Below are 23,988 nucleotides of genomic sequence, written 5' to 3'. Positions count from 1 at the left end.
GCAGATGCGGGGACAGAGAAAACTTGTTTCCTAGATGTCAACAAATAATGATGTTTAACAGAGGGGATCAGGAGCGTGCCCATTCTCCCCAATCATATTGGGTGGGCACAAACAATGGGAGATAGATAGTTCCTCAAATCACTAAGTTCTATGCCATAATATCCTTTATAGATAATAATGAGCATCTGGAATTGTCCCTATATGTCCCTAGCAACTAGTACAGGTCATAGAGCAATGGAATCACATAGCATAACAGACCATGTCCGTCACTACCTGCATTGCCATATTCTGGATCTGTTATAGCCTCTAAATGCTCTTCAAAGGCAGCTTGTTACTAATGCATATTAACACGTGATGTAGGAACTCCAGGGGTTCATACTTTTTCCAGGGTAAAGCTGCTTATTAGTAGAATAGAAGTAAGTGTAATATAAGAATAGCTTAAACACTCACTGAATGTTAGTTTATCTGGTACCTTATCAGTGAAAGCTATGAGATATTGTAGCAAAAACACACATATAGAAACACAGTTATTCTGACATGCTGTATTTGAGAGTGACATAAAGAGTTGGGCTAGTTGGAAATGTGACAATCTATTTAAAATACTGTACAGGCCAAATCCCTTTCTTAGGATTATACAGTACCAGATTGGTCAAAACCTTATTGATTCATTCTGATCACTTTTAACTACTTCTTTTCTCTGGCCATGCTTGCAAACCATATGAAGGTAGAATTCAGTTACGATTTTGATATAACAGGTACGTTTCTTCACAGAAACAATTATAAATTAAATGTATGTATGTATGTATGTATGTATGTATGTATGTATGTATGTATGTATGTATGTATGTATTTGAATGAACTGTTTTGCTCCCTGGATGCTTCCTCAAGATTTTAGCTGAACTTGCTATCTTAGGGCTATGGCTTTGCATCATGCTGGCCTAATGAGAACAGTGATTTCAGCATTCTCCTTACCCAGGTAGCTCATATGGTTGCACATTTCTTTTTCTCAGGTCACTAGGAGGGCCTGCTTTTTTCCCTTCCCTCCCTGCTGTTGCTTCCTTATGTTTTGCTCTAAAGCAGCTTTCAGTTTTTGGATTGCATTGATTAATTTATTGCTGTGAAGTAATTTTAAAGCGGTATGGTGTAGAGTTAAAGCACTGGGCTGGAAACTGGGAAGAACTCATTCTAGCATTGATATTGACTTACATTGGAAATCAGGTAGGTGCCAGTCACACACACTCTGCCCTTGGACAACGACAATTGCAGAAGATCCCCCTCCCAACACTGAGTTTTATTGAAAGACTACAATACAGCAACAATGTTAGACTTGTCAAATAAGTAAGAAAGAGAAATAAAGATTTGGGAGGATATTATATACATTACAGTTTTGAAGTCTCCAATGCTAAAATGTTGAATGTTATGAGTCCTATTTTTGAAATAAAATTCTATATAAACTTAATCTTTAAATAAAATAGTGCTGTTAGCCTAGAGAAAAAAATCAAATGAAAATATTCTTTGAAATGTGAACATTTTGTAACAATTGTTGAAACCTGATTTTGTTCTCTTAATCTATAAGTCAGTTGATCAAAATTTAAATTATTTTTCCTCTTATGTAGTGAAGCCAATTTGTTGATATTTGATGAAAGCGATGAAACTTGCAGTCCCAATGGTGAAATAAAAGTGAGTATATAAAATATAATGTACATTTATTCACTGTACAAATGCCCTGTCACATGAAAGCCTACATCTATTTACTCCAAGCTAATTGTGATGTAATCTTTGACTTGCCACCTTAATTAATGACGAAAAACTCTCTATTTTCTTTGGAAATTAAGAAACAGTTACTATGTTTGTTTACAATGGTATATATGCTTGTGTTGTGGAATAGATAATGTCAAGAAATCAGTAATTCATTGTCTTATCAAAAATGCCAGATCACTTGACAATTTATTTGCATATAGTACTAGCTCATAACATAGCTTATTTTGATTTCAGTGAAAATTATTGATAATATGTGAATATATCCAATGTATTTGTAGATGGTAGCTTGTTATTATTTTTACTTTTCACGCCAACCTAAACATTAACTAAATTTGTGGATTTATTTTTTTATTAATTTCTCAAATACAGATAGTCCTCGACTTACAACCATTTGTTTAGTTACTGTTCAAAGTTACAATGACACTGAAAAAAGTGACATGACATTTTTCATGCTTATGATAGCAATAGCACTTAGATTTATATACCGGTTTATAATACTTTCCAGCTCTCTCTAAGCAGTTTTACAGAGTCAGCCTATTGCCCCCAACAATCTGAGTCCTCATTTTACCCACCTTGGAAGGATGGAAGGCTGAGTCAATCTTGCGCCTGGTGAGATTTGCCACATTGCAGCCTGGAGTCTGCAGAAGTAGCCTGCAGTACTGCACTTTAACCACTGCACCACTGTGGCTCATATCGATCATTGTAGCATCCCCATTGTCACGTGATCAATATTCAGGCACTTGGCAACTGGTATTTATATTTATGATGGTTGCAGTGTCCTGGAATCATGTGGTCCCCATTTGCAACCTTCTGACCAGCGGTTAATGGGAAAGCTAGATTTATTTCACCGTGTTTCTAATTTAACAACTGAAGTGATTCACTTAACAATTGTGACAAGAAAGGTTGTAACTGGGACAAAACTCATTTAAAAACTGTCTCGCTTGCAACAGGAATTTTGGACTCAATTGTGATTGTAACTCGAGGGCTACTTATGTGCAGTAGTCAACTCTTTACCCCCAATTTCCTGGCCAGCATACAATTTCTTTAAAATACAAGATGTAAAAAGTATTCCATTTGGAAACTTTTAATCCTACTATTTGACCAAGAACTTCCAGTTTGGGGACATTTGAGACAGTGTGAAAAGGCCTGAAAATGTTTTAGTATATGAAAGCTTGACTGAAGTATAATTTCGTATTTTGATATGATGGTTTATGTTGTTTTATTTCAGCCATGTCGCCATCGCTTAGGTTTTGTAGCCAGAAATGATGCCTTAAGGACATACAGCAGACGAAACAAAAGTGACACTCTTGGAAATTTAAAAAGCATCACAACTGGACTTAACGTATCGGGGAGCAGCAAGAAAATATGGTGTAGTGCTTTTCAGATGATCTCAAAATTGTTTAATTTGTGGTGTATGTCTGGAGGAAATGTTAGTTATGAGAGTGCTGCTAACACTGTTCAGCTGTTTCTACTTTGCTGATGTATTTTAAACAAGTATAAAAACACATCTATTATAATATTCAAATATTATCCAAATTATCCAAAGATACTGGCAACAGAAGATATATTCACAGGCAGTTCTTTTGATAACAGTGCAGACATCATTGGGTACACTGTAAGCTTTAGTTGGAAAGTGGAAATTTTTCTCTCTTGATTTTTTAATAGCACAAATAGTGCACTCCTATCTGTTCATTCTGTTTCTGTAAAGTTATGTGACATTTTTAGATATAGTTATATATTTCAATATCTATCTTCTGTTGCCAGTATCTTTAGTTGCTATGTGGAGTTGTATGATGAAAAATCACAGTATGCAAGGGACAAAGTTAGACTTAATCTATTCTAGACTATCTGTTTCAATAGTATTATGCTACACTAATTGCTTTTGGTGTGCTTTTAAATAAGAGTTATGGCCACATTTTTCTAACAATGGAATATATATTACAGGTTTGATGCCTGCTTTCCAGAAAATGTTGACCTAGGCCATTGTTGCATCTTTTTTTTAATTCCAAGAGCATTGTTTTTTAAACTTTGTAGCATGGCCTATGCCAATTCTTATGAAAATAAAAACACTATTTTGTTCTCTTTCCCTTCCAACCAGAACAGCCACAATCTTGCTCGTGCTCTGGTTGAAGGAGAAAGAGGACAAGTTTTCAAAATGCTATCTAACAAATGAGTTAATGTATAATTTATTTTTCTTGAATTTAATAAACTTTAAAACTTTATATTAATTGTTGCAGTGTACCATTGTGTATTGGCTTTAAATATTTGAGCTAAAAAAATCAGGCTTCGTAAATACTATATAGATGTAAATATTTAAAAGCAATTGTTCCTTGCTTAATGCTATTTAAATTTGAACAAAAATCAGTTGCATTGAAAATTTTTGATAAAATATATTTTAGGATTCCCCCAAAATTATAGATAGACAGAATACTTTATTGGCCAAGTGTGATTGGACACACAAGGAATTTGTCGGTGTAAATACTCTCAGTATACATAAAGAAAAGGTACATTTGTTAAGAATCAAGAATCGTAATGTACAACACTTAATGGTAGTCATAGGGTTAAATCAACAATAAAATCATACTAGGAAACAGTCAAGTGGGAGGGGATGGGTGATAAGGAGTGGTGAGAAGATTAACTAATAGTAGTGTACACTTTGTAAATAGTTGAACAATGTTGAGGGAGTGATGGCTTTTGGGGAAAAACTGTTCTTGTGTCTAGTTGTTCTGGTGTGCGGTGCTCTATAGTGTCGTTTTGAGGGTAGGAGTTGAAACAGTTTATGTCTGGGATGTGAGGGGTCTGTAAATATTTTCACAGCCCTCTTTTTGACTCGTGCAGTATACAGGTCCTCGATGGAAGGGAGGTTAGTAGTAATTGTTTTTTCTGCAGTCCTAATTATCCTCTGAAGTCTGTGTCTGTCCTGTTGGGTTGCAGAACCAAACCAGACAGTTATAGAGGTGCAGATGATAGACTCAATAATTCCTCTGTAGAACTGTATCAGCAGCTCCTTGGGCAGTTTGAGCTTTCTGAGTTGGTGCAGAAAGAACATTCTTTGTTGTGCTTTTTTGATGATGTTTTTGATGTTAGGTGTCCATTTTAGGTCATGTGATATAGTAGAACCTAGAAATTTGAAGGTCTCTACTGTTGATACTGTGTTATCTAGTATTGTAAGAGGTGGTAATATAGAAGGGTTTCTTCCCACCATTTCTACCATCATTTCTATAGTTTTGGGTGTGTTCAGTTCCAGATTGTTCCGGTTACACCACGAGGCAAGTTGTATGATCTCCTGTCCGTATGTAGATTCATCGTTGTCTCGAATGAGACCAATCACTGTTGTGTCATAAGCAAACTTCAGTATTTTAACAGATGGATCGTTTGAGATGCAGTCATTGGTATATAGGGAGAAGAGAAGTGGAGAAAGCACACAGCCTTGGGGGGGGGGGCTGTTCTGATTGTACAGGTATCGGATGTGATTCCGCCTAGCTTCACCTGCTGCTTCCTGACTGTTAGGAAGCTTATGATCCACTTATAAGTGTGTTCAGTTACTGCTAGTTGGTTTAATTTACTTAGAAGAGTGTCTGGAATGATGGTATTGAATGCTGAACTGAAGTCTACAAAGAGGACCCTTGCGTAGGTATTTGGAGATTCAAGGTTTTGTAGGATGTAATACAGAGTCATGTTAACAGCATCATCTGTTGATCTGTTTGCTCGGTATGCAAACTGCATGGGATCTAACAGTGGATCCGTGATGGTTTTCAGGTGGCACAGCACAAGCCTTTCAAAGATTTTCATAACTACAGATGTTAGAGCAACTGGTTTGTAGTCATTCAGTTCCTTGATGGAGGGCTTCTTTGGCACTGGGATGATGGTAGAACATTTGAAGCAGGAAGGAACATAGCACATCTCTAATGATCTGTTGAAGATTCAGGTGAAGATGGGGGCCAATTGGTCAGCACAGACTTTTAAGCAAGAAGGAGTTACCGTATTTGCCGGCGTATAAGACGACTTTTTTGCCCCGAAAAACATGCCTCCAAGTGGGGGGGTCGTCTTATACACCGGTATATCCACTGCCGGCTTTCGGATGCTTGTTGGACGCAGCGAAGGCGCCTCTGGCTTCCCAGATCCCCTGCGTCGCTTCCGCTTCATCCCGCTCGCCTCGCTCCGCCCGAGGCTGCAGCCTTCCTGCTCTTCCCATGGCCCCTGGCACTCCGCCCTGCCGCTGCAGCCCCGGGGATTTCTGGAGGGCGTTTCCGGTGGTGGTGGGGGGTCGTCTTATACGCCGGGTCGTCTTATACGCCGGCAAATACGGTATCTTGTCTGGCCCTGGTGCTTTTCCTGGCTTCTGTCTGTATAATAGATCTTGCACTTCTTTTTCTGTAATCACTGGAGGTTGTATATGTAATATATTGACAATAGCCTATTTCAGAATTACCCTGTCTTATCTCTATGTTTTTGGGGGCTATCTCCTATTTTAATATTGCCATTAAATGGTTCTCCATTCACGTACTGTTAGCATATTTGTGCCCATAGCATTTATATCTTACCAGTTCCTCTTTTCCTTCAATTGCCTCAGAAAAAGGATTTGCAAACTTTATCTTACATAGGAACACTATATATAGAGAATGTTGGAATGAAATGGAATGATGCATTTCCTTCCAAACCATGCCATAAATGTCTTCTCAAATTATGCCAATTTGGTAGTAGTTCTGTGGTTTCTGCAAACAATTAAATTGTTCTGGATCAATACAAAATTCTCTGGTTTGATAAATTTGGCACATCCCTACTTCATTATATTGATTTCATCAGTAGAGTCTCCTCCTGTGGTCATCGTTATAGCTTACATTCACCAATCGTGTTTAAAATCCTAACAGATTTTTATGTCTTTACCTTCTACACTTCAAAAGAAAAGAAATTCTGCCCTGGAAATCTTTACTAATTGAAAATTAAAACCAAATTATAGCTTTAGTATTTTCCTTGTACTGTGAAATTAAGCAGTTAGTTTTATATATTCTTCAAGTGAACAAGATGAATTCAAATAGTTTGATTTTTGGATGTTTTTGGGGGAGGATCTGCAAATGTTGTCTTTCAAGTTATGATCAAGATGGAAAAACAGTATCAATAAAAATCATACCCAGTAAAAATTGTATAATTAGTACCACAGCTACACAACTCTTTTGTTTTTACCATTTTTAATTTCCTTTGCCCATTTCCCCAGAATATTTCCTAACATATTTGCTGTGATCATCATCACCAAAATTATTAACTAGATTTTTGAAATGGACAAATTTGTTCTAATACTAGATTTTATTTTTTCTTTTAATTTTTTTACTTACTGTTTTAAAGAAAAAGAAGCAAAACTAAAAAATGGTTCAGAAATATTTATAAGGATTCCTGTACAGATAATGCTTAGCATTTCTTTGATTAAAAATTAATCTTGGAAAACATTGTTGCATTTAACTTCATTAAATAGTTTTAATAGTGTAAGTAAGAATTTAAATCTCTGGGTTTAGTGCTCAAATGTCCAATAATACTGAATTTCCAATTGTTATTTAGTTATTAAGAATGAATTTATGAAACAGGTTGTTATTTTGTGTGTGAGTGTGTGTTGAGAGAGAATAAAACACTGACACTGCAACTTTTTAAAGAAGCTTTTTCATCCTACTATACTAGCAGTAGAACATCAGGATCTTTCATATTTCTTTTACTGGCTGCCAGTTGCTACAAATTAAGCACTTAAGCAATAGCTATGATTAGACAGTGTTGTGGAAGCTTTGATTCATTCATTCATTTAGAGAATAAAATGACTGAAAACTATTTAAAACTATTTCGGTCCTGTTGTGAATAATAATAATAATACTTTTTCTGTTTTATTATTATGTTTGCAGTGTAAATGCTGAAAATATATCCTGTTCAGATTCAGAAGGACAAGTCAGACATTTTTGTCCTCACACACAAACACGAGTAAAAACAGCAGCACAAAAGTAAGTTCTAAAAGTCATAGACCGCCAGTCTGACTTTACTAGGTTTGTCTTTTGTGTAATTTATACTCAGTATTTAAATATAATTTGCTATTCATAGAATCAGAGACTTAGAAGGGGTATTTGAGGTCATCTAGGTCAACCCTCCCCCGCACTCAATGCAGGATGGATTACAGTATCTATGATACATGATAATCCAGCCTTTGTTTGAAAACCTTAACTAAAGAGAAGTAACCACTTCATATGGAAATCTATTCCTCTTGCTGAAAGCTGATTTTTTTGGGTAAAAGTGTGTAGAGATTCTCAGTCATCCAGGTTATGGTTGTCCCAAAGGTGCTTTTTCAGGAGGCAACTGGACTTCCTTTTTTTCTTTTGAAGAAGTTTCGCTTCTCATCCAAAAAGCTTCTTCAGTTCTGACTAGATAGTGGGAATGGAAGGATTTATATTCCTTGCAGACAGCTGGTAATCGGCATCCTTTTATTCAGAGGGTCATTGAAGCACTTGGAGGTTTATCTGTGTCCTCGGGGTCATCTGAGTGATGCTCCTGGTTCCTGTAGTCTGCAGTTTTTCCTCTGGAAATCCATTCCTACTCCCACATCATTCAAAGGATGTTCATCCCAAATTGTATAGCTAAACATCTGTAGAGATTCTCAGTCATCCAGGTCATGGCTGTCCCAAAGGTTTTGGGATACCCAAAGGTGCTTGGGATATAAATCCTTCCATTCCCCATTATTCTATCACAGATGAAGAAGCTTCTTGGATGAGAAGTAAAATGTCTTCAGAAGAAAAACAAGTCTAGTTGCCTCCTGAAAAAGCACCTTTGGGACATCTTTTGGGGTAATTTCTTCTAATGTCTGATTTGATCCTATTTCCTTAATAGTAATAATAATCTGTTGATAATAGTCCTGTCCTCTTGGGCAATGCAGAACTTAAAGAATTGAGTCAGCCTTTCAGATATTTGAACACTGATATCAGGTTTCCCTTCAGTTATTTCTCTCTAGACTAAATGTGCTAGTTTAGTATAGTGATACCACCTGTTACTGCACTCCAGTTTGTGGAAGAACTATTGATGAGCAATGTTCAGTAAGCCATGTATCCACTTAGAATTCATCTGACTGGCCTTCCCTTTAACCAGCTTGTTAATGAGAATGCCATGAAGTTCTTTGTCTGATGCTTTGTTGAAAATAAGATACATTATGTCTGCAGCACCACTACAGTCTGCTATGGAACTTACTTGATCGAAAATGAGAAAAGATTAGTCCAGCAAGGTTTATGTATGATACGTATGAATTACTGAATTCTATCTATAAAATAATCTCTTTGGAATTTTCTTTGTTATTGATGTCGGACAGACAGATCTGTAGTTTCTTGGCTCAGTTGTTCTCCTTTTTTTAAAAAAAAGGGATAAATGCACCTTCCAGTTATTCTGGATTTATTAAAGATAGTGTACTATATCAGGATTTACCTGAAGTTATCAGCAAGTTTAGTTATTATCCTAAAATTTATTTCCTTTGAACTGGAAGATTTAAATTTATTCAAGATTGACAAGTATCTCTGAATATATTTCTATCTCAGAGTTCCATCTTTCATCCTGTTCTTCATGATTTCTCAATAGGGTAGGATATATACTCTCTAGTCAGAAGCCAAAATACTAGTTAATCTGCCTTCCTTTTGGTCTCTTTACATTTTTCCTTCTTAACTGAGCAACTGATATATTCTTGTATCCTTTTTGAATGTTGAGTATATCTGAAGAAGGCTTTCTTCTTTATGATTTTAAGCTTTGTTTGCCAGGTTCCACTGATTCTGAGCTGTAGCTTTCCTCTTTAAAGTTCTGTGCTAGCTGTTTGTGTTGATTTTAGTAACATTTCTTTCATCTATATATAGCCATTTTGTTTGTTTGATTCAGCTCTTCATTAAGTTCTTCGGGTATCCATGTTGGCTCCATTAATTTGACATTTAAATTATTTTCAGTTGTGCTTTTAGTATCTCTTTTTTGGGGGGGAACTTTCCTTTTTCCATTAGCTTCTCCTGCTATTATACTTTCATTGTTCACGTATCACCCAATACAGTACTATAGAGGCTTTAATTGTTGAAGTATTCAGAATTCCTAACCTGTGGAATTTAAAGTTGTTGAATAATCCTGGACAACTTTAGTACTTTAACTTTTCCTTGCAACAAAAAATAGTTTTGAAAATTCTATCTTATACTATGTCTGATATTGGTTTCTAATCTTTTTGCTTTTACCTGTCGAGCTCTATAATATATTCATTCTAATTTTGATCTTCTCAAAAATAGTGTTTATGTTTGTTGGTTGAAGTCTGACTTTAAAGATTTGTATTTTTTACGGCTTTATATGTGAACTTGAAGTTGTAACATGCTGTATGGCCTACAGCTTGTTCAAGAATGTGGTTTTGAAATTGTTTTCCATTTGTATGTTTTTGAATGTTTGTGAATCTTTATGAAAGTTATTTCCAGTTTTTAATGTTATAATAGGGACACAGTGATGGCATTTTGATTTGTGGCAGATTGCTATTTCATGACTAGACATGTGTTTAATATAGGAGTTACTTTTCTAAAATTTGTTTGGCGATTTTATTTTCAGCCTTGTTTGTAATTTGGCAGTATTAGAAAAGAATGCATCAAGAACCATACTCATGTCCTACTGTAAGCTTCAGAGAATCCTTTAATGTGATCCAACAGAGTTTTTCTTACACATATAAAGAAAAAAGTATGTTTTCCACTATCACTATTAAAGATATCTTAGCTTGTTTGGCTTATGTTGGTAGTTTCTTTAAAATACTTCATTTTTAAAAATAAATATATATGTATGAATGAACAACTTTCAGTTATTTTGTCTATATATTGCAGACCCATTCCAGTGGATGAGATTGCACTTGGTGGCAGAGAACAGATTATATATTTTTTTCTTGTAATAAAGCAGAATTTTAGGGGAGATAGTTACAAGGACAGAAGAATAGGACAAAATAGTGTTGGAATAAGATTGTGTTCTTTTTCCTTTTTTATTAATCAGCCACCAGTTAAAAATCTCATGTCTAAAGGTTTTTGCTCACTGCAAAAAAATTAGCTTTGAAGGATGGCTTATTATCCCTACCTACCAGCCTTTTCCTGGAAGTTTGCATTAGGCTTTCTGCTTTAAGATCAGTGGAGTGCTTTTAAAGAATGTGTTATACTCTTCTGTTTTAATCTAGCTTTATGCAGGAGGAGCTGGTAACTCCAAATTTGCTCATTGCAGCAGGTCATTTAATTTACTCCTTCAAATGAGTCAATCAGGTGATCATGAGACAATCAGGTGATAACTGCATCTGGTTGTGGTTTAGGTTTAAATTCCCTTATTTAAACATGTAAGTTTAGTGCTACTTAATGAAGGTTCTGTATTTGATTTAAATGTTACAATATAGGTTTCTAAAAGCACATTTTAAAGAACTCATATTGAAGGGCTTTGTATCTTACAATATTTCTCTCTTTCATATTTTAAGCAATCGGGATCTAAAAGAAAGGTAAGCACAAGGTGAAATGGACATGATAATGAGAATACTGTAGAAATATTATTTTCTAGCACTATTGAATGGATTTTTCTTACCTCGGATAGTAAATGAGACAGGATTATCAACCAATATCAGCTCTGATTACATTTACTATTCATAACTTTAAGTTGTTTAGGCTTCTGGCTTATTTTGAATAAGCAAGTGTGCCAGTGCACACCATTTCACATGTCCCATTTTACTGCTTTTAGTCAAAGCATATTAGGAATTTGAAATTAAGAATAAATGTTGCCTTTAGATTCTGCCTTGATATGGAAAATATAGATGGTGACTCCAACTTGGCACAAAATTTGGTGAATTAGTTATGATCTGAAGGACATATGACATTGGAAGTAAGAAATAATCTTTAATGTGATGGAGATGCTTATAATTTAGAATCATAATCATTTAAAGGTTTAGATAGTTGGTAAAAGTGTACTTCAGCAGGACAAAATGACTTCCAAAGTTTGGTAGGTTTGTGGTTTGGTAGGCACTGGAGCATCCGGGGGGGGACCAGTGCAGCCTTAAACTTCTGTTGATGCCCCCCAGACTTCTTGATCTATTTGCTCTTTTTTAAAGATCCTTTTCTTTAATTAAATAAATTGCAACGTGTCATATTGCAAACCATCTTCAATTAGCCTCTTATCATCATGTTTCTTCAGCCATGTAATTGTAGCCAACAAAGAGCTCACTGGTAGAATATTTTAGGGGCTGGTTAGTTTTCTGGTAAAGTGTCCTGATTACCTAATTAAGTTTTGGATAAAGAGATGTTTTGTGGTAATACTATTTCCTTAATATCATCAGACTATTAATTATTTTTTACCAGCTTCTGGTAGCTCATTACAATGACTAATAGTGTGGTCCTATCTTGTCAGCAGTAATAACAAAGTTTAGAGGTTAGTTCTGAAGTATTCATCTTACTTAATTCTTTACCTTAAAAAATGGTGTCACTGCTAAAGCTCCTAGATACCTGAAAACCTCTATTTTCGTACATTAATTTACATTAATTAAGTTACTAATTTTGTAACATAGTCTGGCTCACATTACAAAATGTGTTTGCTGTTATATAAATGTGACATTTTTCAAACTATATTATTAATTTTATTTCAATTTACCTGAAAGGAATATTTTGATTCCCCTTTTATGAGCTTCTTCACATCAATTATGATAAAGATTTTAGAATAAAGTTTTAAATGTATTGGTTTAGGTTGGACATTTCACAAACAATGTATTTGATTTTATATGAATATGCATTTTCCCATGCCAAGTTTGAGAATGTATCCTATCATTTGCTGTGGATATTGGAAATGCTGTGGATATTAAAATAAGCTTCTGAATAAGTGTTAAAATGTTATGATATTTATGTAATTGCTTACCAAGCACATCTAAATTATATTAAAATAACCAAAATATCTTTACAATTCCCAAGGCATATTGCAACTTTTGAGCGCCCCTAATATTTGGAAATTGAGAGTTGGAAAATTTGACATGCCCTAATTTGTTTGTAGGGGACAATAATGTACAGTACACATTTGGAAAAGTACTGTATGATCTCAAGCAGAAATTATTTCCATCACTGGCTTATAATGGAGTAGCATGGTGGATCAGTGGTTAAGGCATTGGGCTTGTTGGCTGGAAAGCTGGCAACCCAGGTTCGAGACAGTGCCATCCAATGAGTGAGCTCCTATCCTCGCCAAAGCTCCTGCCAACCTAGCAGTTTGAAAGCATGCAAATGCAGGTAGATAAATAGGTACCACTTGAGTGTGATGTTATGCTGGTAGCATGGCTACGGAAATGTCTTTGGACAGCACAGGCTCAATGGACTTGAAACAGAGATGAACACAGCCCTCTATAGTTGGCAATGACTAGAGGAATAAAATCCACAGGAGTTCTTTACCTTTTTTTTACTGGCTTATATTAAAAAAATACTATCACTGCCACCCATAGTAAAGATTAGATATAATGACAGATAAATTAAAGATTATGAAATAATATTACTCTGAGAAGCATACCTAGAAAAGAATAACATTTTAAATAGAAACTACAATGATACTTTCAAATATCGATAAAGTAGACTCTTCCACAGTTCATGTCATACTGAAGACCAGAATATCTCTGCCAATTGCGCGATAAAAATCTTAGATCAGTTTTTCCTGCTTTGCTAAATTATATTGATTATGCTATTCTTCCTAGTCAATCTTCTTTTTAATAGGGCATTCAAAATAACCATGGGGATTCATAGTAAGCATAGCTCTCCTAAATGTACTAGAATATGAATACACATTGACCACATTTTACTTTCGTGCACTATTTGTACTACAGTGTCTGCTCTTTATGTAAAATCTGGCCAATATATATTCATGTTTTAGTGTCTTTAGGAGAGCTACAGATATACATACATACATACATACATACATACATACATACATACATTCTTAAGTTTTTGCGGGTACTTACATGTATGGTATTCAGCTTTGTTCGATATATATATATATATATATATATATATATATGTATGTATGTATGTATGTATGTATGTATGTATGTATGCATACAACCACATACATACAAACACACACATATATATGAATGATTGTAGTGTCAGCCCTTTGGGAGGTGTGGTAGCTCAGCAGTTAACGATGTTGAATTTGACTGGAAAGCTGACAGCCTGGGTTCCAGAACCAAGCACCATGTAATAAAGTGTGCTCCCATTACTTGCTCCAGCTCCTGCCCATCTAGCAGTTTGAAGGCATGGAAATCAAGTAGATAAATAGGCACCACTTTGGTGGGAAGCTAATGGCATTTTGTGCATCTTGGTGAACAGTCATGCTGGCCACATGATCATGAAAATGTCTTCTGAGAATGCTGGCTCCCTTGGCTAACAAATGGAGATGAGCACAGCCCCCTAGAGTTGGTACAGGGAACATGACTGGACCGGAGAACCCTTTACTGTTTTGTCAGCTCTTTGAGTGGGAAATAAATTCTGGAAGAACTATTGGAACTCTGAGAAATAGGGATTCTCTGTTCCCTCATATTATACCAAAGATAATCTAGGTGAGGTAATCTTGAGTTTCTTTCAGCCCCCTTCTCTCATTCTGGGCCATATGAGTGTTTTGTTTAATGGCTATTGAATTTCTTCTTGAAGTCTATCTCCATACTTCCTTACAACTAGGAATGAACCATAAAGAACTCAAACCCTATATGCTTCATCCTTCAGTACAGTGCAGTAAGATTGGAAGCTTCACTCTTTTTTAACTTAAGTGCAATTGATTAAGCATTCTGTGTTAAATTCAACAACCATGGCTTAACCCACTATCCTTTGTTTGTTTGAGATGACAAACATAATCATAGGAAATAGTAATATACTATTGACATGTAAGGGCTAGAAGCATTGCATTATAACTTCTTATAGCCATTGAATATGTCACAATAATTGTGGGGAGGGAACTTAAGTCTCTCTTTTTTGGATATTTGAAAAGTGATAGATGTTAGCCACAGAGAACCGTATTCTTCTTTAGTCTGCAGTGAAGTATCTTAAGTCTTTGCAAGTGTCATTTTTAATATACTCTTCAATTTTTTAAAATTTTCCTAAAGTTAAGCAAAATGTAACTGTCAGATATGCAGTAGACTTGCCCATTATTTGTGAAGAATAGGTACATAGAATTTCATTTGTTGCATCTTTAAAATGATATAACTGTCTAGTATATGAAATGTATTTGCAAAGTGTCATAGATTAATGATAAAGCAGAAGTTTATGGTGAACTACTTTAAATGAGCAGTTTTTTTAAAAATAGTTACCCATTTATTTTTCATATATTTATCAAACTGATTAATAAACATTATCAAGTAGCTGACATAAATCCATGATGCATAGAGAAAAGAGTTTTTTTAAAGGAAGATAGGCAGAAAATATACATCGTTTTATTCACCATACATCTAAAGTATTGCCTGCAATAAGTCTATTGCAATTGAGATAAAATATAAAGTTTATCAAAATTCAATAGAGTAGTGGTTCCTGCCATCTAAAGTTATTTTTAATTGTTGGGCAATTATTATTTTATCTGCTAAAATTAAATAAATAATAAGCTGGTTATTTTTAAGATTTATATTTGTCCTATAGATAAGAGTGGCAAGTGAGCATTTAGTTCTATGTTTAGTATTCATGGTTATTTCTCCAAAATTTTATACTTATAAGGAATATAAGTATAACAGTGAATCTTAGATAGCTAAAGAATATAACATGCAGTATCAACTTTCTGTTCCATTTTATCCTAAAATATGTGCTTTGCACCTAGTAATATCTTAATAAAGAGAGTCTTATTCATGTACAACAATATGCTAAATTGCTGAGAATTCAGGCTTTATAGATAGTGATCAATCTGTGCGTCAGTTCTATAAGATTATTTCTATTGAAATTTTTATTCTGGGAGACATAGCTAAACCAACCAGAAAGACTTACATTGTGGTTTATTCAGCATTTCCTCCAAATTGTTCTCTTGACAAACCAGAAATTTAAACAGCAGTTGTTCTTAGCGTTTGGTTCCTTGCTACTTTAGAACAGGTTAGAAAATCTAGTTCAATCATGTACTGGACAAGGCAGATAGAAGCTTTCTGGTTTTATTAAGTTTGGCATGCTGACAGAAGGGATAGTTAGGCAATAAAATGTCTGATTTGTTTTAAAAGTTAAAATTCATAATAGCTCAGGTGATTATGGACAAACTGACTGCCAGAAATTAAAATATAAATAGCGAAAGAAACCTTGTAATTTGAGGATGTAATCTTTCTCCCTCTCCCCCCCCCCTCCATTATCTATTGTAACATAAGATTCTGTTTACTATTTCAAGTATCTTAGTGCATTTCACTCAATCAGAATTTTTTTCTGAAGAGATAGTTATTGCACTGCTGCAAACTTTTTGTTTCTATTGATATCTTTAAAATGTCAACATCTTATTTTATGGGTATTTTCACATTAATTGCATAATGAGAGTTCGTGTCCCCCCGAAATATGGAAATAATATGCTTTTCTCCTCACACAAAAGAATTTATCAGAACAGTGGCAATAACTACATACTTATTTTATAAAGCTGACTGATAGAACCCATTGATTAGGAACAGCATTTATGTTGTGATTGAAAGTCAAAGATAATAAATATTATTAGGAACTTTCTATTTCATAGCCTTTTGTTTTACAGGTAGTCCTTGACATAAGATCATCATTAAGCCTACAATTTTGGTCATAAGTCACGAAGGTCATAAAGCAGCTCACCATGTAGCTTCACATGATTTTATAACCTTTTTTGCAGTGGTTAAGAGAACATGGCAGTCGTTAAGTCAATCAGTTGTAGATGCAGACCATTTGCCAAGTGTCCAAAATGTGTTCATGTGACTGGGAGTGGGGGAAGGGCACATGTCAGAGGTCATAAGTCATAGTTTTTGGGATTGTCATAAATTTGAACAGTTGCTAATGGACTGGTTGTAGGTCAAGGGCTACCTGTATACCTACCAACGAATGGCATTTAAATGCCTAGATATAGCATTTAATAATCAAGTGGACAATCTTAGTGGCTAAAATCACCTTTATATTCTTTTAGAAGCTTAAAAGGGCATAGGATAGATGTAAATGAGTGAGGGATTTTGTGTATGTGTATTGGTGTTTACTGTGATAAGCTTTTCTGTGATTCTTACTTTAAATTGGTAGACATTCAACAAATTTCAGCATGGTCAGACAATTTAGTGGGAGTCAAAAATAAAAGGTTCAGAAGTTTCCCACAACCTTTTGGCCACTATTTGGAAACGTGTAGGTTTTAATACTCTAGGTTTCTACAATGTAAAATATAAACACATTTTAACATTTTGTTGACTTAATGTGTTTTAAATATAGTTGCAAATTTTCTGAATACAACTTTTTACTGACTTTTCCTAGGAAAGAATACCCCCATAATATTCCAAAGGTGGATAACAATTGCAATAAATGGTCTCAGCTTCAGGAGATGAGTATGTTTTTTTAATTAAATATTTAAATGATTTAATTGTATAATTTATATAAGAAGAAATAAATACATGTTTGGTCTTTTCAGTAGAAACAGTTACAAAAGAAGAAAAGTCTTGTTCTGTTTATTCTTTAAAAACTACTTTTATATTTATTTTTTCCCTTTTCCTTTGTTTTATTACTCTTTGGTAAGAAGAAACCTTTCACGTTTTATTTAAGGAGAGGATTAATAGGGCTGTAAATTGTATTTTTAACTGGTGATATGAAAATTTCAATTTATAACTGTGTTTTGAAGTGGGAAAACAAATTTCTTTCCAACTATCCAGTAGCAGGAATTATATTTATATTGCTTTGTTTGTCTCCATTCTCTTGAGTACTTTACCATTGTGTTGTTACACTTATTTTTTTTTCTTAAAGAATTTGTCTGTCTCAGATTTTGACTTACTTACCCTGATTATTTAATACATTGAAGTCAACAGTCTGTAGGTTATGGTCTATATTTAGAAAAAAGTACCGTATTTATCGGCGTATAACATGCACAGGCGTATAACACGCATCTTCATTTTAAGAGGGAAATTTCACCCCCACTCCCACCCCACGCGCGCGCTTCAATCCACAGTGTCCCATTCTGCCTGCCTGCCTGCCTGCCTTAGTTTCTGGTTGTTTGGGAGCAGCTTCGGCTGAGAATAATAACTATTCGCCTCTTTTACTCAGCCGAAGCTGTTCCGATTCAACCATTAACGAAGGCAGGCAGGCAGGCAGAACGGAGCACTGCGGGCGGGCGGGCGGGCGGACGGGGTGGGGGAGAAAGGCGACAGGAAAAGCCCCCCCCCCCGCTTCTTTTGAAGCAGTTTCTTCCTGTGCTGGTGGAGGAGCGAGAGAGCGACTGAGAGAGCTGACCCAGAGAGAAGGACAGGCTTCGGTTGCTTCCTCCCTCCCCTTCTTTCATTTGTGTCCTTGATCCCCGATCCCAGCAGCATTCACCGAAGGCTTCTTAACATTATATCGGCGTATAACACGCATACATCATTTGCCCCCTATTTTCAGGGGGAAAAAAGTGCGTGTTATACGCCGATAAATACGGTAGGTCTTTATGTTGGTATATCAATTTTCATTTGAAATTTCAGCTACACGCTGCTTAGTGTGAGAAGCAGTGGTTTTGAATGAATAGCTTTCCCCCCCCTTGAATTATCATAGGGCACAGGTGCTTGGACAGAAGCAATTAATAACTATTTTTTCTTCATCCTGATGAAAAGCAAAAGAGTAAACTACAGTTGCTGTTCTACAGTGAAGATATTTGGTGGTGATTAGTAACGATCTCCCTCTTTTTTATTTTTTTTAGAAAGAGTGATGGAGAGCAGAGATGAGTCTGGTTCAGAATCAGAGTCAGGAATTACAAGGAGGGTACAACAGAAACGGCAATGCAGTATATATCAGGCTGATTTGCTTCCATCTCCTGCCACCAAAACTAATGCAACCCACATAGAGGTGGGTTAAAAATTTTATTTTTCCTTACTTGCTGTTAAAGTCAGGAAATGACATTATTAAAAGGGTAAAACCACAGTTCAAAGCTTTGGTTATGAAATCTTTTATAATTGTCACAATTTGGCTGCATATCCCTTTGCTAATATTGTTGTTGTAACAGTTTGCTTTTTTTAAATCTAAAATTATTTTCTTTTACACAGACTCCATTAGAAAATAAACTAGATATTTCAGTATTAATTGTAAGGTTGTAAAGTAGTGAACTTGCTGAATTATTGCTCTTACTGCATAAACAGGTGGTAAATATTTTAAAACATTGTTTTTCAACAAATCTGTGATTAAATATTTGAAGTGATGTTCAGTGGATATTCTTAAGAAATGAGCAGGTAAGCAGCAAGAAGATTTTTGAAATCAGATAAAAAGTAAAAGACCTAAAAGCTGTGATGCTAAAAGTAAAGTGTTAAAATATAGGGGGAGAGACTTGGAAGAAAAATGTCAGGGACAAAAACCTGACAAAAAGCAAAAGAACAGTTGAATTAGCTGGTAATTTAAATTAGATAGTAACTTATGACTGGAGCTTAATTCTATTTTTTTTAAAAAAACAGATCTATGAATCTATATACAAGTTGTATTCAACAACTGTTGCATTTATTCATAATAGGATTTTAAAATACACACAAAAACATCTTTTTTTAACCCTAGGGCTTGGATAGTTACTCCATAATTTGCCCACACATTGGAAAAACAAATGAAAGTGAGACTGAACACCAACTTTCTGGAGTTTTTAGAGGCTTGCAAAGACAATCCATGCAAACCATGCCTTTACATGATAATTTGGCACGAGAATCAATACATGACAGTTCAACAGAGCAACATTCTTTAAGCACAGGATTAAATGCAAGAAAGTTTTATGGATCATCTACTGGTACAGTTTCTACAGACCTCATGGTGAAGCGCAGCATAGGCACAGTTATGTTACGTCCAAATGGAAAAGTGGGTTCTAAAATGACTGGACATTTGCGGCAGAAGACTACAACAGCATCTGAGCTAAATGATCCAAGTATGTCTTTTTTTTAAAAAAAAATTAAAGCTAGGTAAAAATTAAATTCACTATTTTGAAGAGGAAATATATCACTAGAATTATTTAATAGTCTTGGAATATGTTCTGAAGGTCTCTGATGCAGCAGAGTTCTATGTATATAGAATTAGGGAGTTCTATGTGTATTTAGTGCTTTCATAGAGACGACCTAGGAAACGCACATTTAGTTCTAAAATAGAAAAAGCAGGCTATAAATGTTATGATGTTTGCTTTAACATACCCTAGAGCACAGCAGAATATTTATGTATTCTTTTAAAGTTATATAAAATACAAATTGCATTTGTATCTTAGATTCCTACATATGAATAGCATGGCCTGCCTGTTGTAGCTTTCAGCTCTTGCTTTTGAGATCAGCCAATGCTGGTCAGGTACGAGGACACAGCTAGAATTTTATCTTGTTCTAAATAGACACTTCTTTCCTATCTTAAACTTCTTATTTAGAATTTGATAGTAAACTTTAGGTGTAATGATAATTTTAAAAGTTCATATTTTAATTATCATAAAATATAAACATCAGGTAAATGCTTTTGTTTTCAGTTGTGCTCTCCAGTGATGATGAAGAAGATCAGATTGGTGTCACAAACAGAATGGAGAGCATATCGCCACGCCCAGCAGATTCAGCCTGTTCCTCTCCTGCACCTTCCACAGGAAAAGTGGAAGCAGCCCTGAAGGAAAATACTTGTGAACTAGAACAAAGGCTAACTGGCATTGCAGCAGAAACGGAATCTACAGTAGCATTACCAAGAAAAGCAAGAATGAAAGACCAGGTAGCTCTTCCATATGCAGGGTGAAATGAATATGTAAGCTTATTAACGATTTCTCTGTGTAAGTGGAAACTTTGGATAGTGACAGCATACATATACATCATGTTAATTTAATGGGAAAAAAGTCCTGTCCATCAGTGATTCTGAATATAGGAAGAAAGTGCTTGCTTCTTTAGGAATGGAATTCAAGAGTCAAATGTACATTTATTCTTATAATCTATATCTAATTATCTTTCAATAGGATTACTGCACAGCTATCTTTTTTTGGTATCTATTAGATAATTTACCAGATATGCATATTGGCTCCATAAAACACAAAGTGAAGAATTGCACAGTAACTTGCTAGGCTTTGTGAAAAATATCAGGTTTCCCAAACAATATTTTTGAAATTTGAAAGATGTAAAAAAAAACACACTATTAAATTCAGTATTGAAGATCAAGTGTAGGCACCACTATAAACACAAAGAAATGAAATCTCATTGAATATGAATGAGTCTGTTGAGACTGTAAACACAAAGAAATGAAATCTCATTGGATATGAATGAGTCTGTTGATGTAATTAAAGCTGTTAGTTGGACTGGGACATTAGTTAAAACTTGCCTCAGTAGAATGAGAACCACTTTTCTGTACTGCTTTCCATGTTAAATTTGATTGTTGAAATTGCAGGAACTGTGTAAGAAGAATGAAATCAAAGACCAACAACTACATCGTTTTCAAAGATGGAACACTTAAATTGGCCAAAGAGGATATTATCTCCATGTGGGCCATCACTTCCATGTTGCTACTATTCCTGTAGAATTAAAAACATGGAAAACAGCCCAAGGGAGTGGTTGTAACAGTTTTGCTGATAAGTGTAAATCAGTTTCAGGAGATAAATTGAATCCACAAGGAAAAGCATCCTTAAATTAAAATACATTGAAAATTGTCCCAATTAAGAGCACTTCACTGTAAGGATTTCATGGTGGGGATTTTTGTTTTTTAGTTTGAGCATCACGGCAAGAATTGGACAAACAAAGACAAAAATGCACCATGAACAGGCTCCTTGAGTGCTGTCAAGGGGGACAACTTTCACGGTATGTTAATCTAAAGACTTAATAGTCATGGCAGCAGCTCTTTGTAGGGTATTCTAAGTTATGAACTTGTTTAAAAACATGCAAATATGCTTTACAGCAATCCACTAGGTAAAATGAATCAAAACAATATATTTATAAAATCCACACAGTGTTAGACACAAATGCCATAATCTCTCATCTATTGTATATGAATAATTTAGTGGCCAACACTGTAGAGTTGATACAAAATGAAATGAAAATAGAACCTGGAAGTTTCAAATACAATGTTGTTGTGTGGAATTAAGAATCCAAATTAAACAGAGTAGGTTCTAAATAAACATCAATATTGCTACAATGGCCTTCTATTTCCACTTTCTAAGCCTTGAACTTGGCTTTTTTAAAAGGTGTACATGGGAGGGGAGGGAGGTATGTGATTCAAAACAAGTCTCTTGTTAAAATCAATGAGACTGTTTCAGAATCGTTGTTTTTAACTTTGGTTCAATGCTTCTAAAATATACTGTATTGCTTCTAATGTTGCACTTTTAGAACTGTTTTGGCACTGGTTTTATGTTTTGTCAGCTTGTATATTTTATATCTTTAGTTCCGATAGATGTACATGTGTAGGATATTTTTTATGATAGTATTCCTTATTCTTCTCACTCTGATGTATCTCATACGTAAGATCTGCATGTGCCACTTTTTATGAAACTCTTACCTGTGTCAGTTTAGATGGAATGTACGAGTTCTTCATTTTGAATACAGAGAATCTTTTGTGAATGATGGCTTATACATAACAATGCTTCCTGACTATTAATGTTTAGGATGATACAGTGGGGAGATACCATCTTTCCCTTAAGAAAAGAAGTAAGGCACAAGAGTCCAGAATGGAACTGTACCCAAAACAAACAATGCCTTAAGGGCACCGTACATTCCTGCACATTGACTCATCAGTGCACCCAAATACTTATGAGATTTTAGCATTCATGTAAGAATTTTGTGAGATTTTGGGTTCTTTTTATGCTTTAGAATCTTAAAAGATTTTCTAAAGCCTCATAAGGTTTGGGTCATTGTTTTATTTTTAAAAACCTTTTAGGTTTAAATTAATAAGTGTGAGTAAGTTGTAATACTCTAGTACTAAGTACTAGAGTATTAAGGAGAGTTTATGTCCAAGATAGCATGTTGACAAATCTAGTTTTAAAATCCTAACACATGCTGGCCGGGGAATTCTGGGGGTTGAAGTTCACAAATCTTTTTTTTTTTTTTTTGTAAATTTTATTTGAGTTTTCACAAAGAGAAAAAAAATACAAATAAAACATCTTTTTTGAAAGCAGCATAATCCCAGGTTACATTTCTTCGTACAGACACAAATTCAGGTTCATGCTCATTTTTATATACTATTCCATATGTTATTACTATTTTACATTTTCTGCATAGCTTCTCCCATCTTTTAATTTTCTCAATTTTATTTTAATTATCTCATCTCAATTCAAATCATTATATTTATATTTTTTGTCTGTCCTGTTTCAATTATCTATTATCTTTTCTCATTAAACAAAATTTCTCCTGTAATTACTGATTGGAGTATGACGCCTTTATATCTTTTCCCTAAAGTTGTAACATTCAATATAATACATAACTTCCATTCGGATTCTGCTTGGTACATTCTTAAAATACACACTATATTCTTAAAAACAGAAAAAATATATATAAATGTATGTAATTAAAACAACATTCCATTCCAATTCAATTCTATCATTAATATTAATATTCATTAAAGTCTTAACATCTTTAACATTACTTTTCAATTAAATATCATACTTCTATGGGAACAATTATAAGCTTTCCATAATTAATTCCCCCCCCCCTTCACTTATATTTTATAAAATATTAACTAATTAAAATGTTCCCGCTCCTTCCTAATTCAATTTTCTCATTTATTTTATTTCACTTACTTTATTCACAAACATTTCACTAAATTACACTAACTATTTTATCCCTCATTTTAATCATACGTTGTTTCCAATTTTCTGGAAGTTATTGTTATTACTAATATAACAATACAATCTTATGTAACTTTACAGAATCCCTTTTTCAGTTAGATTTTCACCCATTATCTCTAAATAGGTCCTGTTTCTCTATATCTTGCTCCGGTCCTTTGTAACTTCTTTTCTTTTCCTTCTTCCCTCTCTTCTCTCTCCCCTTTTTACCCCCTTGTCTCTCTACCTCTATTTCTCTCTTCTGTATGCCCCTTTTCTGTTGCTTTCCAGTATTATACTTATTTTTCGAATTATTTTTCTTTTCTTTGGTTGTTTTTTTAAGTC

The 23,988-nt window shown here is 34.6% G+C and overlaps 1 protein-coding gene across 5 annotated transcripts in view; it reads left to right on the top strand.

Annotated features, from left to right (window-relative positions):
- SENP6 (SUMO specific peptidase 6) overlaps positions 1 to 23,988 on the top strand; it is a 100,951-nt gene that overhangs the window by 41,165 nt on the left and 35,798 nt on the right. For 3 of the 5 annotated variants that reach the window (XM_087944493.1, XM_087944480.1, XM_087944507.1), the window contains exons 3-10: positions 1,617 to 1,680; positions 2,990 to 3,129; positions 7,647 to 7,742; positions 11,237 to 11,257; positions 17,205 to 17,275; positions 18,613 to 18,758; positions 19,455 to 19,812; positions 20,389 to 20,618. In XM_087944493.1, coding sequence (XP_087800619.1) covers positions 1,617 to 1,680; positions 2,990 to 3,129; positions 7,647 to 7,742; positions 11,237 to 11,257; positions 17,205 to 17,275; positions 18,613 to 18,758; positions 19,455 to 19,812; positions 20,389 to 20,618 — 1,126 coding nt within the window. Of the gene's footprint in view, positions 1 to 1,616; positions 1,681 to 2,989; positions 3,132 to 7,646; positions 7,743 to 11,236; positions 11,258 to 17,204; positions 17,276 to 18,612; positions 18,759 to 19,454; positions 19,813 to 20,388; positions 20,619 to 23,988 lie in introns of those variants that run through there. The other 2 variants (XM_087944488.1, XM_087944503.1) reach the window with 2 other exon arrangements.

This window comes from Notechis scutatus, chromosome 1 (assembly GCF_049901735.1).
Source record: "Notechis scutatus isolate UNSWTSFEM ecotype Mainland chromosome 1, rNotScu1.2, whole genome shotgun sequence".
NCBI lineage: Eukaryota > Metazoa > Chordata > Lepidosauria > Squamata > Elapidae > Notechis > Notechis scutatus.
This window is presented reverse-complemented; position numbering and strand designations above follow the sequence as displayed.